Source organism: Scomber scombrus, chromosome 12, assembly GCF_963691925.1.
Source record: "Scomber scombrus chromosome 12, fScoSco1.1, whole genome shotgun sequence".
Classification (NCBI taxonomy): Eukaryota; Metazoa; Chordata; class Actinopteri; order Scombriformes; family Scombridae; genus Scomber; species Scomber scombrus.
In genome coordinates this window covers 13201957-13216210 of record NC_084981.1, presented here as the reverse complement: position 1 = coordinate 13216210, position 14254 = coordinate 13201957, and the positions used below count along the sequence as shown (strand labels likewise).

Here is a 14254-nt window from a genome sequence, read left to right as displayed (position 1 = left end):
CAATTAATGTTCAACCGCTGTTTTGTTACACTTTTGTTAGTTTTATGGCCAGGTTTAGTGCCTGGCCACAAAATGACTAAAATACATTATATTGCCTGCTGTCAAATATAATGAGATTAAAAAGTTAAACAATTTCTGAAATAAAAAAAATATGACACAATAAATGCTAGACTACATTTTTTTCACCAGTATATATGTAAAACACAGCGATTAGGGTCATCAATGTGTCCAGAGATGTGGTTTCTAATTTAAAGAGACATCATCTGCAAAGCATATGTAAGCTGCTGTATTCATAGTTGAAACTCTGCAGTACAGGACAATAAAAGATCTACAGGGGATGAAAGTAGCACATGTTTTCTTTACTAAAACTGGACTGAAATTTGTCAAAAATATTGTTTCCATGAAAATAGTTGAAACTCAGTTCATCTGCTACCACCTTTTCCAAAGACTTTGAAATTGGGAGTTTAGAAATTGGCCTTAAATATTTGAGATCAGAGGAATGAAGAGCTTTTTTATATGTGGCTGAACAAGAGCAGTTTAAAAAAAATCAGGATCCTAACCTGTCAACAGAGAGCAGTTTAAAATACGCAGAACAGAGGGGTTACCTGTGCTTAACACTTCCTTCAGAAATTTTATAGGATTAATATCTGAAGGACAAGTTGAAGGTTTCATTTTCTTTACCATATCAGTGAGGATAGAGGGAAATATTAAAAATGAGCAGAGGGGAACTGCACAGGGTAATTCAACAGGGATTGGGGAATGTGGGGGAGAAATTCAACTTTAATAATTTAGATCTGAGTAAAGAACGAAGGAAACTATTTGCACTTCTGGCATCTAAAATCAATGACACAGCTCACAAAGCTGAACAGCATTCTTGGATTGAAAGATGCAGATTGAAGATTTCTAACCTGTAAACTAAGGTTGTGGAAAGAGGAGGAACAGTGTGTGAAAAAATGATCAAATAGACTAATTAATTCAAACAAGTCAGACAAATTGTGTTTAAGACATGATTAACATTGTGTCCTTTTTAATATATTATTATTATATTTTTATTTTACTTTAGAGCATCATTGCAGATTGAGTACATATAAATGTGGCTTTGTGAAACATTCTTTAGGGTTCTCATCAAATATGCAAAGAAAGATCATTTCACTTGGCTGGGACATATCTTTGATGTTGTATGTAGTTACACTCACAGTCTAGACTGTTCATCCTTCTTATATAATCCACTGCAGGTCTATCACATCTGCATTTCAAAGTGATGATATCACCCTACTGCACTTCAAGACTTATGGAAAAAAAGCAAGAAACCAATGAAATCTGACAGTGGTCAATCAACACCATTGAATCCACAGAGGGGCAAACTAAAGAACTACAACAAATATTTACATATTCATATATTCTTAACTTTTAAGTGAAGTAGAAGTTGATATCATTTTAAGAATGTTAAACCATAACAGACACGTGACATGAAAACATCTTTAATGTCCTCCTCCACTCAAAGACGTTTTTCTTCTTGTACCTTTGGTCGGATGTTGGAGCTTAACTGTGCAAAGGTTGACACTGGAATGTTGTTTTCACCTTCATCTGCTGAAGTATCTCTGTACTTGTAATTTGGAGCCAGTTGTGGTCCAGTTTTCAATTTACACAAGTGTGATGTGGAAACTTAAAGCCTCCAGTGCACAAACAGTCTTTTAGTGAGGTAGGAGATTGTGTCCAGCAGCTACATTTTTTGAAATTGATTTTTATTGTGAATAGACACGGTATGATGTACAGCTTGTGCTATGTAAACCTGCTGGCCATGCTTGCTCTCGCAGTTTATACTTTCAATCTATCCATGCTATTTTCTGTCCCACCTGCTCTTTGTCTCACCTCAATACACTGTGAGTGCACTATAAGATGATATGAAATGTATTAAATGAAAGTTTTTAATGTGAGAATTAAGAATTTACAGAGAATTATCACCTGACTCCACAGCTCCCCTCAGCTTTACAGAACTTTAAAGAGAGTTTCAGATCATTGTTCAGCAGCAAGCTACAACTTTAGTTTTGTTTCACTCTCACGTGGACGCAGCAGAAAACCTCTAAATACCCACTGTACACTACCTGCTCACCACTAAAAGGCAAACAGACAATTGGCAACTAGCTGTGGAGCATTGTGGAGCATTTAAGAGCTAATGGACCAGACTTACAATACACTGATCAGGTGGACAGAAACATAACTTCAAATGAATGATCATTTTCCTCTATAACTGTTACATGTGTAAATAGGTAACTGTTTGCTTACATGTTCATTATACCAACTTAAAAAGAGATTATATGTATAATGCGCTCATAACTTATTTCCAGAGCAGAGGTCTAATTAACAAGAACAACAGCAGGAGCGCTCTAAAACCCACCTGGCTCAGTGCTGGTGTGAATTCAAATAGGCACACAAAACAGCACAAGCTCCTTATGCAGACTTGAATCGACAGCTTGTGTTACAGGTAAACTAAATAACATGTATCCCAACAGCATTGTTAAAAAAAAAGAAAAAGAAAAAAGAAAAAATGTCTACTTTCAAACACACAGCTGAATCCTATTGGAAAATATACTGTTCTGTCTCTGCCAACACTTCAATAAGATCAATCAAGATCAATAGGAAGTGCATAACAAATATTTAATGAGGTTAGCAAAAGAAAAAAAGGCTAAGAGATAAAGTTCTATTGATGTGAAACATGTTCATTAAGCTTAGATCTATGTGAAGACAGGAGGTAGGACAGAATCCCCTGGAGTCCAGACGCTGGTGAAGTAAAGCCAGCAGCTAGTTGATGGACATCCTGCAGGTCATGGTGGCATGGTGGTGATGAGGAGATGGATGGTTGCACAACAGCAGGTCTCAAAGACAGAATGACAGTGATTAAATATAATTATAATTAAATCATTATAATTAAACATCTCTGGCATCCATGGACTGACTGGCTTGAGCATTGTGAATGTAAGGACTTTGACAGTGTGGAAAATCAGAAATGATGCAGAAGATTGATACTTATTGAACAAAGCTTAATTAAAAACTGTGAAATGATTAAATTAAAGCTTACCACATTCTCTCAACTACTGGCTGCAGCTCAAATATCATTTGAAACACATTCAACGTTATACCTGCTGGCTCAGTGCCACCTGCACTACATAGAAGTGGGTGTCCCTTTTCATTGTGTCGGCACAGATTAATGGAGTCAAAACCCTGGAGAAAGTTAGGTGTTTAGGGTCTTTAAGAAGTGCTGTAAGATGTGGGTAGCATGGGACAATATCTGAAGTATAAATCATGCAGCATGCAGACACAAGAGTGGCAGAGATAAACTAAAAGTGGAAGAAGGCTAGAGGGTGCCCTTCTCTAGTCTCGCTCTTATACACTGGAACACTTGAGACCCAATGTGGTCTTAACTGTCCTCAGACTGAGAGTGAGGGGATTTCCATCTCTGTCCAGCAGTACTTTATCAAAACCACCTACAGTCAAGTGCTTTATTTTTATAAGCTAAAAAACATGTCCGAAAGTAAAAATCACAACATGTGCAAGAGGGAAAGTAATCCTGAGCAGTTCTTTGCCTAAACCTGCACTCCATCAGGAGACGTGGTTGTGCACTGCACATTAGTGCTGAAGACATTTCTAACCCAGTGTTTATGAGTCAAATTGGGATTTGTAGTTAAAAGAGAAAAAATGTATAATTAGGTGTATATTAGTTATGAGTGTTCTCTAGTTAGCTTAAATGCTAATTCTGAGCCTACTTTGCCCATTTACTAGTATGTGAATTTAAATGAAACGTTTTGACTGTGATGGTGTGATCCAAACACATTTAATCATTTTCACCATTGAGTATGTCTTTCATGGTTAAATTACATATCTGCTATACTACACATACAGTCAGCATATATTTAAGAGTGGGCATACTTTACTCCCACCATCCAAATTCTCTCTAACTTTAATACTCATACTGCAAAACAAGTGAGGCGAGTGGGAGTACAAGTTCATGCATAATTCCAGAGCAAACAGCTGTTTCTGAAATCCATACTATACTGTGTGTAGTAATCTTGTTCATCATAATAATAACAAGTATAAATTATGACTAAAACTCTGAAAATATGACCCAAGTTTTAATAAACCAGAATATTTTCCAAATTTAGTCAAATTTCTTTACTTTCCCAGTTTGAATGTAAATTCTCAGTTAGTGTAAGTATTATAAACAGGGAAACTGCTGATCATTATCTGACTGTAGCTGACTGTAGATCAGAATATACATACATAACTTTCACATATGGTATCAATAAAATACATTCAGTCAATAAATGTTGAAATATGTTAGTTAATACTGCAACCGTTTCAGCATGTAATTCCACACTAACACATGTCTAGATTTTATTTATGAATGACAAATATTTTGCCAACAGGAACAAACACATAAATGGGACAATAATTAAACTTTAATTCAAACACTCGAACACTGATTTAAAATGTTCCTTCAAGACAGTAGTGATTAATATTAAATACCCTGCAGCTAATACGATAAACATTGTGTCTTGTTTGTGTTGTAGGGCAGCCTTTGATTGTGCATCTTTTTTTCAGTTTGTTTTGCAGTGTGGAAAAACCGCCACATGCGTACTGTGACCAACTACTTCATAGTGAATCTCTCCTTTGCTGATGTCTTGGTCACCATCATCTGCCTGCCTGCGAGTCTTGTGGTAGACATTACAGAGACGTGGTTCTTTGGAAAGACTCTTTGCAAAGTTGTGCCTTATCTCCAGGTTTGTCAACTTTGACATCTGTGTTTCATGCAGGGTATTAGAAATGTTGATTTGATCCACTCTTAAAAGCTTTACATTTTCTTCACTCTGCATTTATGAATATAAAAAACTATGTTTTTCATAACCCATGACATGGGCACTGTGAGAAACCTTTTATGTTATCACATGGTGATGTAATGATGTGGACAAGTCCTTTGCTTTCTATATTTTCTAAATTAATCATTCTATTGCAGCATCATCTCCACCATGCCAACACATCCCTCGAAGAAAAAATCATTCTTGTTTTGGTTTTCTCACTGTCGACTGCATTGAAATCTCATATTACCCTGCACAAACCTATACACTAAACAAAACTAAATACCATACAAAACTATATTCTATGGACATATCAAAGTGACTTTCATCTCCAACATGGCACAAAGTGTGGTAGTGAATAACTTTGATGTCCACAGCATATGTTCTGGGTGGATAAAGTGCTAATCCCAATAATCCCTGAAGTCCTATAATTGATTGAATTTATTCCCGACAACCAAAACAATATGTGAATTGTTCTGCCGTGCTGACCCTTAGCTCAACATGCACATCACTCCTTATGGCACTGATTCAGCAGTGTAGCTGCTGCTGTATTATAACAGCTGCTGCTTAAGAGCTACTTCCTTCTACTTCTATAAATCCAAATGAATTCCCACTTGGGTATTATTTCAATGCTCCCTGCATGTTATGTCGGATTTTGCTGCAGTCCTCAGGAGGGATCATCCCCAAAGAACTGAAATGGTGCCACTTGCTGTATTTCCATCTGCAATACAGTATGTTATAAACCCAATGACATAACTAATTCCTAATTACAGGAACACAAATTAAGTCACCAGTTTGTAGTTGTAAAAGGGATTAAAGCAGCACAAGAAAAATATACTGTAAATTAGTCAATGAAAGCTTACTGCTGCTACCTTAGCTTGTATTAAAGGTCTGTAGTCTCTCTCCTACTTTCCACTTTGCCGACCTGTCTGTGCTAGTTAGCCCCATTGGCTCCTACTGAAGACATTTTATGACATAATTAGAAAATGTTTAAAGCTTAATAACTTCCTATTGTTTTTTCAGACCTCACTCAACAGAAATAAGTAGTGCAGTTGACAGTGACTATTTTCAGCTGCGGATTATTACATCATTTGTAGTTTTTTTTTCTGTATGTGGAATTGAATTAAAATAAACAACAGTCCCCATATTTTAAGTGCATCTGTGTGGCTCATTGATATGTTTTAATACAACAAAGAAGGTCTATGACACTAAGAAATAAGACATATCAGTACTTTGCCGCACAGACAAATCTGATCAATTCACTGTTGATTTTGGTCTTTTCATGGGGTTTATCACCAGATGTATCCTTTAATTCATGCAAAGAGGTGTCTTGATTGTCCTATCTTAAAATTGTACAGATGCCCTGCAGTTTGCCTACCAGGTGATCCACTCTGCACTGTGAGTGATGTGAACAAGGCAAGGCAAGGCAAGGCAAGGCAAGGCAAGGCAAGGCAGTTTTATTTATATAGCGCATTTCATACACAGTGGCAACTCAATGTGCTTTACATAAAAGAAACATTTAACAGAAAAAATTGAAAAAAACATGGAATTTGAGAAATAAAAATACAACCCAATCATAGTAAACACATACATACCCCCCCCCCCCCCCCCACACCCCACACACACACACACTAATAATAAAAACAAAGTACAGAAACATAGAAAGAGAGAGAAATAAAATACTATAATAGAGCATTAAAAATAAGATTGCAGCATAAAATAATGATTTGCTTTAAAATCATTAAAAGGACATAGAGTGCAAATGAAAGATTAAAATTTAAAGTGCTTTGAAAGAGCTCAATCATAAGCACAGGAGAAAAGAAGTGTTTTTAACCTGGATTTAAAAATATTCACAGTTGGGGCTGATTTCAGTTCTGCCGGTAGTTTGTTCCAGTTGTGTGCAGCATAACAGCTAAAAGCTGCTTCACCATGTTTAGTCTGAACTCTGGGCTCCACTATCTGACCTGACCCAGCAAACACATAACGTTCCGGTGACCTTCCCAAAACGTTCCCAACAAGTTTTATATTGAACATTCCCTAAAGAACATTTTAAGAACGTTGTATAAATGTTAGTGTCTAACGTAACATTCCCAAACGTTCTAATAACCAGATGAAATAACGTTTTTATAAAGTAATTTTTAGAATGTTCCCCTAAAGTTCCCATTTGGTAGAATTTTGGGTAACCTTCCAACAACGTTCTAAGAAAGTTCTATAAATGACGGTTTTTATATAACATTCCTAAAACGTTCTAATAACCAGATGAAATAACGTTTTTATAAAGTAATTTTTTGAATGTTCCCCTAAAGTTCCCATTTGGTAGAATTTTGGGTAACCTTCCCACAACGTTCTAAGAAAGTTCTATAAATGACGGTTTTTATATAACATTCCTAAAACGTTCTAATAACCAGATGAAATAACGTTTTTATAAAGTAATTTTTAGAATGTTCCCCTAAAGTTCCCATTTGGTAGAATTTTGGGTAACCTTCCCACAACGTTCTAAGACAGTTCTATAAATGACGGTTTTTATGTAACATTCCTAAAACGTTCTAATAACCAGATGAAATAACGTTTTTATAAAGTAATTTTTTGGAATGTTCCCCTAAAGTTCCCATTTGGTAGAATTTTGGGTAACCTTCCCACAACGTTCTAAGAAAGTTCTATAAATGACGGTTTTTATATAACATTCCTAAAACGTTCTAATAACCAGATGAAATAACGTTTTTATAAAGTAATTTTTAGAATGTTCCCCTAAAGTTCCCATTTGGTAGAATTTTGGGTAACCTTCCCACAACGTTCTAAGAAAGTTCTATAAATGACGGTTTTCATATAACATTCCTAAAACGTTCTAATAACATGATAGTTGTAACGTTATTTGAGGGTAATTTTATAACTTTCCCCAGAGGTTCCTGCACCAAGAGAAGTTATTGCACATATGCCATACAAAAATAATAATAATACAAATATTGCACCATTCCCCACAATATAATCATATTTACAATTGCCTCCAACTGAACACCACAAAGACAAAGGAAATGATAGTGGATTTCCAAAAGTCCAAGCTCCTTTTTCAGCCAATTCGTGGGGTGGATATTGAGGTAATGCTAACCTACAAATATCTGGGAGTTCACCTGGACAACAAGTTGTACTGGTCCCCTAACATAGATACACTCTACAGAAAAGGACAGAGCTGCTCTTTTTCTTAAGGAGGCATCATATCCTTAGACATCTACAAAAATATGCTGCAGATGTTTTTACCAATTGTACTGTTCTATGCTGCAGGGGAGGCAACATAAAACAGAAAGATGAAAGACAGCTGGACAGGATGTGGTGGAGCAATGCACACACAAAGGAAGTTGGAAACCATCTTTTCGGAACTCTGACCATCCTCTTCATAGCGCCTGAGTGGAATGAAAGGGATGAGGCAGAGATCCACTGATCCAGCTACGTTGCTGAAAGATTCTGGAAATGTTTCATACGAACTGCCATCAGAATACATCATTTGTTTTGTTGAGCTACAAAGCAATTGAATTTGCCTTCGAGAATCAATAAGTTCTATTCTATTCTATTCTATTCTATTAATTCCTCTTCCCCTCCACCTCACACACACATCATCATTGTAGCAGTTTGATTGAAAAAGTAAAAGAGAATTGTTACCTATTCAGTATACGGCAACATGTAACTTCCACCCAATGGCATCAGCTGATACTCTATGTAATGAATGTGATTTGGGTTGTACGTGATCCCTGAGGGTGGATGGGGGCAGCACAACAATGTTTTTGCCAGCCCTCTGGTCATATTTTGTTTGTTTTAGCTTTAATGGACAGGTTGCCATGTAATGGATAATGCACAGCAAGGTGGTCACTCTTGGGGCCGCTGTGGCTCAGGAGGTAGAGCGGTCGTCCTCCAATTGGAAGATTAGCGGTTCGATTCCCGGCTCCTCCAGTCTACATGTCGATGTGTCCTTGGGCAAGACACTTAACCCCTAGTTGCTCCCGTTGCTGTGCCAATGGTGTATGAATGCGAGTGAATGGTTAGATTCCTCCTGATGTGCAGGTTGGCACCCTGCGTGGTAGCTGCCTGCCATCAGTGTATGAATGTGTGTGAATGAGTTGTAGTGTAAAGCGCTTTGAGTGGTCGAAAAGACTAGAAAGGTGCTATATAAGTACAGTCCATTTACCATTTGAGGATAAAAATCCTGACGTTCTAATAACCTTCTCAAAACGTTCTGGGAACATCATAATAACCTTCTGGTAACGTCAGGAAAACTTGCAGTTTTAACTTAGAACGAACGTTTGAGAGAAAACATTCTGGTAACCTTCTTAAAACGTTCTATTAACCTTCTCAAAACGTTCTGGGAACATCATAATAACCTTCTGGTAACGTCAGGAAAACTTGCAGTTTTAACTTAGAACGAACGTTTGAGAGAAAACATTCTGGTAACCTTCTTAAAACGTTCTAATAACCTTCTCAAAACGTTCTGGGAACATCAAAATAACCTTCTGGTTACGTCAGAAAAACTTGCCGTTTATACCAGTATACTACGTTGTGTTGCAACGTTAAAAAAACGTTCCTACAACTAAAAAGAAACGTTCTCATAACGTTTTGAGAACCGAAATTTGTTTGCTGGGATTTTTTAAAACTATTGTGAACTCTGTCCAAACAGATTTGCGACAAATAATAAATAGCTCACTTCAATCAGGCACGTTTCCTAAACCCCTAAAAGTAGCTGCCATTAAGCCACTCTTAAAAAAGAGAACGCTGGATGCTTCCATGTTAACCAACTACAGACCTATCTCAAATCTTCCTTTTATAGCCAAGATCATTGAGAAAGTGGTTTTTAATCAACTCAGCAATTTCTTGAACTCCAGTGGCCTTTTTGACAAATTTCAATCAGGCTTCCGACCTCACCACAGTACAGAAACAGCTCTTATTAGAGTGTTAAATGACATAAGGTTAAACACTGACTCAGGCAAGGTGTCAGTTCTGGTCCTGTTGGATCTCAGTGCTGCGTTTGACACTGTGGATCACAGTATACTGTTGAACAGGTTGGAAACTTGGGCAGGACTCAGCGGAACAGTCCTAGAATGGTTCAGGTCCTACTCGGAGGAGCGGAGTTATTTTGTGACCATTGGAAGTTATGAATCCGATCGAGTGGCTATGACATATGGAGTTCCTCAGGGGTCAGTTCTTGGACCCCTTCTGTTCAGTCTATATATGCTGCCTTTGGGTCAAATTCTGCAGAACTCTAATGTAGACTATCACAGTTATGCAGATGACACGCAGATATACCTAGCACTGTCCCCGGATGACTACAGTCCAATACAGTCATTGTGTCACTGTTTAGAGCAAGTAACAAATTGAATGAACCAAAATTTCCTTCAATTAAATCAGGATAAAACTGAGGTAATTGTTTTTGGCAATAAAGAGAAGAGGACTGCTATCAGTAAACATCTCGAGTCACTCTCTCTAAAAACTAGCGACCAAGTCCGAAACCTTGGCGTGCTGATAGACTCAGATCTGACCTTCAGCAGTCATATCAAATCAATCACCAAAACAGCCTTCTAACAGCTTAAGAACATATCCAGAGTGAAGGGTTTTATGTCTCAAACAGACCAGGAGAAGTTGATTCATGCTTTCATCTCCAGTAGACTCGACTACTGTAACGGTCTTCTGACTGGACTCCCACAAAAAAGCATTAAACAACTGCAGCTCATTCAGAACGCTGCAGCTCGAGTTTTAACCAGTACAAAGAGATCAGAGCACATTACTCCAGTTCTAAAGTCTTTACACTGGCTCCCAGTCAGCTATAGAATAGATTTTAAAGTTCTGCTACTGGTCTACAAATCACTGAATGGTTTAGGTCCAGAATACATGAATGACATGTTAGTAGAATATAAACCCAGTAGAGCTCTGAGATCTACTGACTCTGATGGCATTTTGTCAAGACAGCATGTTGATGGTTTTAAATTCTGAACTGTTTCCTCTATGGTTTTTTGGTCAACTGTTTTAAATTCTGACATCGCAGTTGAGTTATTCCTGGGAGGTCTTAGGGGTTGCGTCTTTTTATTGTTTTGTTGATTTGTGTTGATATTTAACCTTATGGACTGTATTTTTTCACTGAAAAAGCAAGCAAATTCATTGCATTTATCTGTGGAAAGGAGTTCTGGAGCTATCTGTTTAGGGGGGTTTGTAAGCTTATCAACCATAGCAAACAGAGTGCGAGTGTTGTTGATGTTCTTATTAATAATTTCAGAAAAGTGTCGCTGTCTAGCTTTGAGTAACTCATAGTTAAAATTACAAAGACTTTGTTTGTAGAGGTCAAGGTGAATTTGAAGTTTAGTTTTTCTCCACTTACGCTCTGCTTTTCTGCATTCTGTTTTCAAAGCCTTTACCATCATAGTGTTCCTCCACGGTGTTTTCTTTCTGATCAAGGTCGTCTTAGTTTTAGTTTTAATAGGTGCAACAGCATCCATGACATTTGAGATTTTCCAGTTAAAATTATCCAGGAGTTCATCAACTGACTCTGCACTCACAGTTGGTGACATAGCTATAGCCTCCATAAACTTTGCACTGGTATTCTCATTTATGTACCTTCTCCTAACAGACACAGAGGTTAACTGAACATTTGGAATGATCTGTAAGTCAAAGAACACACAGAAATGATCAGAAAGAGCCAAGTCCTTGACATCAACAGAAGAAATGTCAACACTTTTAGAGATAACCAGATCCAGGGTGTGGCCTCGAGTGTGTGTGGGCCCTTTCACATGTTGCAAGAGGCCAAAAGTGTCAAGACAGGTGTCCTCGTGGTTTCTATGGCTGCATCATATTCATCGTTATCAGCATTTAACGTCATAATCCCGGAACTAATTCAAGGTTACCATACAAAGTTGAATATAGATTTCAGTGTACTATTGATTTTCTGTCAGGCAGAAGACAATTATGTATGGATTTGATCCTTTCTGCCTACTGGTTAAATCAACAAAATGAATAAGAAAAGATGATTAAGTATACCACTGGCATCTTTAAGGTAAACATTTCAAAGTGATGAAGCTGAGCATTTATTTCCCACAGGAATTAACCTGCAGGTTTATCTCCCACATGAAATTGGAATTTTGAAACTCAAACTCCTGGAGACAACCATCAGCAATACCCTGAAAATGTGTTAACAGCATCTTTAACATAACAAGTTTTTTCAATTTCACGGCTCCATAGTTGAATACTCAATTAATCTGATATGGCTTCCCCAGTGTATCCTTGAGAGCAAGGCAGGTGATTAATTCAGATAATGGTGAGGAAGAAGATTGTCGTTGACCCCTGGCACTGTCAGACTAACTAAACCCTGCTAATCTGCACTCAAACTATCTCATCTGAAACGTTACTGTGTTTGTGGAACATTTAGTTACCATCACAACATTGCTCTTATACACTGGACTAAAAGATTCAATCTTGTATGTTTGGACCCATAGTGTTTTGGTAAATACAAGTGATTGCTATACTGATTCACCTTGGAAATTAAAAATTGACTAAACCAGTCATCATGGTGCATCATTCACCACAACACTGTTTACTCTGTCTCCACCAGTCAAGACTAGTTTCAACATTGAATGAACAATTGACCATTTCCTGCATGATGGATCAGACTATTTAATATTGAATATCTTTTGTCTGTTGAACGTTGTTCTTATTTTTTCCACAAAATAAAAAGGAGGTCGGGCATTTCAGAACTTTCACCAATACCACAGAAAGCAAAATGACTTAATATTCTTGGTATCTCTATTTTTTAATACCTATGTGGACAACTACGGTCAGTGGTTGCTGCATGTTCAAAAGGATTCTCAAACTGCTTGATAAAAGAGCTGATAGTTAAGTAGAAAGGCTGTTAACTGAAGACTTGCTTTAGAGGCATGTAAGGTCTCAAAGATTTTTTAAAAATCCTCAGCAAGTTCGAATTCAAAATTCAGCAGAGCATTTATGTGTGCTACTTGTCAATCAATTAATCCCCTTTAACGTGAAGAAACCTCAAGCAGAACCGGGCGCTAGATGGGCAGCCATCTGCCTTGACCGGTTGGGGTTGAGAGAGAGAGATGGAGAGAGTGTGTGTGAAAAAAGAGAAGGGAGAGGGAGAGAGGGAGAAAAGAAAGAGAAAGAGGAGAGGGAGAGAGGAAAGAGAGGCACAGTAAACAACGCTGAAAATAACGAGTATGATTAATGATGATATCAGCAGCACACACGCATGGACGTCCCTGGGACCCGGACGTCTATCAGGACCTGGAAATTGATGGCCTTTGGATCCGCCTGTGAGGCGAGAGAGCACAAAGAAAACAAACACTTAATAGACCTCAAACATAAATAACATGAGAAGCTATTAAATGTATGTGCTGGTTTCTAATTAGTAGTGAGAATAGTGAAAGTGGTGAAAATACCTTTGCCAGAATATTGTTCCTATCTAACTGGTATTTCTTTTCTCCCTTTTTTCTCAGACCATATCTGTTTCTGTATCAGTCCTAACACTGAGTTGCATTGCCCAAGACCGATGGTACGCTATCTGCCACCCGCTAAAGTTCAAGAGCACAGCCAAGAGGGCTCGCAAGAGTATTGTTGTCATTTGGGTTGTGTCGTGTATCATCATGATCCCTCAGGCCATTGTGATGGAGTGCAGCAGCCTGCTGCCTGAACTTACAAACAAGACCAGCCTGTTCACAGTGTGTGATGAACATTGGGGAGGTTAGTTTACACAAATACCCTTCAAACACATGAAAACATTGTGCCAAATATCTTACACACTATCAAATTTACTGAGACCAAATGACTATACAAAGGACAATTTATAGTTACATATGCTGTGCTTCTTTCAGAAAGACAGTGCAGAGTTTCTCCTTAATTAAAGTCTTCAGAAGAGGAGAACCTTGCACAGAGAAAAAGCTTTTCAACCACTCACCTTCATTAAGCTACAGTAATTAAGTCAATATGATAGCTCTGAAACATTGATTGCTTGCTTTTATAGACACATGAAGGTGAAAGTTAATGAAAAATGTATCAACTGAAAATGTCTCTGATGTCAGATAAGCATACATATTCTTTGTAGGCTTATTTTACTAAAGGACTAGTTTGACATTTGGGAATACATATACACTCTCTTGCTGATCGTTGGATGAGAAGATTGATGGCACTCTTGACTTTTTATGGTAAAAATAAAACTACACCCAGGAGACAGTTATCTTAAATGATAAGGCAGGTGATTTTCTATATTATATTTATTGTTAACTAATCTCAGACTAATAACAGCAATCACTTTATCAGTGTTTCTGTGTACTTTCGTGTACTACACTAACATCACTCCAAATGTGCAGGATCATGGTTCTTTTTTTTGGTGCTTCACTAGTTTTTTTTTTATATATCAC

The 14254-nt window shown here is 37.5% G+C and overlaps 1 protein-coding gene across 1 annotated transcript in view; it reads left to right on the top strand.

The window, feature by feature from the left end:
• The window catches only part of hcrtr2 (hypocretin (orexin) receptor 2), a 30469-nt gene that overhangs the window by 13753 nt on the left and 2462 nt on the right, over positions 1-14254 (top strand). Inside the window, exons 2-3 of the mRNA XM_062430806.1 lie at positions 4600-4778; positions 13334-13577. Coding sequence (XP_062286790.1) covers positions 4600-4778; positions 13334-13577 — 423 coding nt within the window. The remainder of the gene's footprint in view (positions 1-4599; positions 4779-13333; positions 13578-14254) is intronic.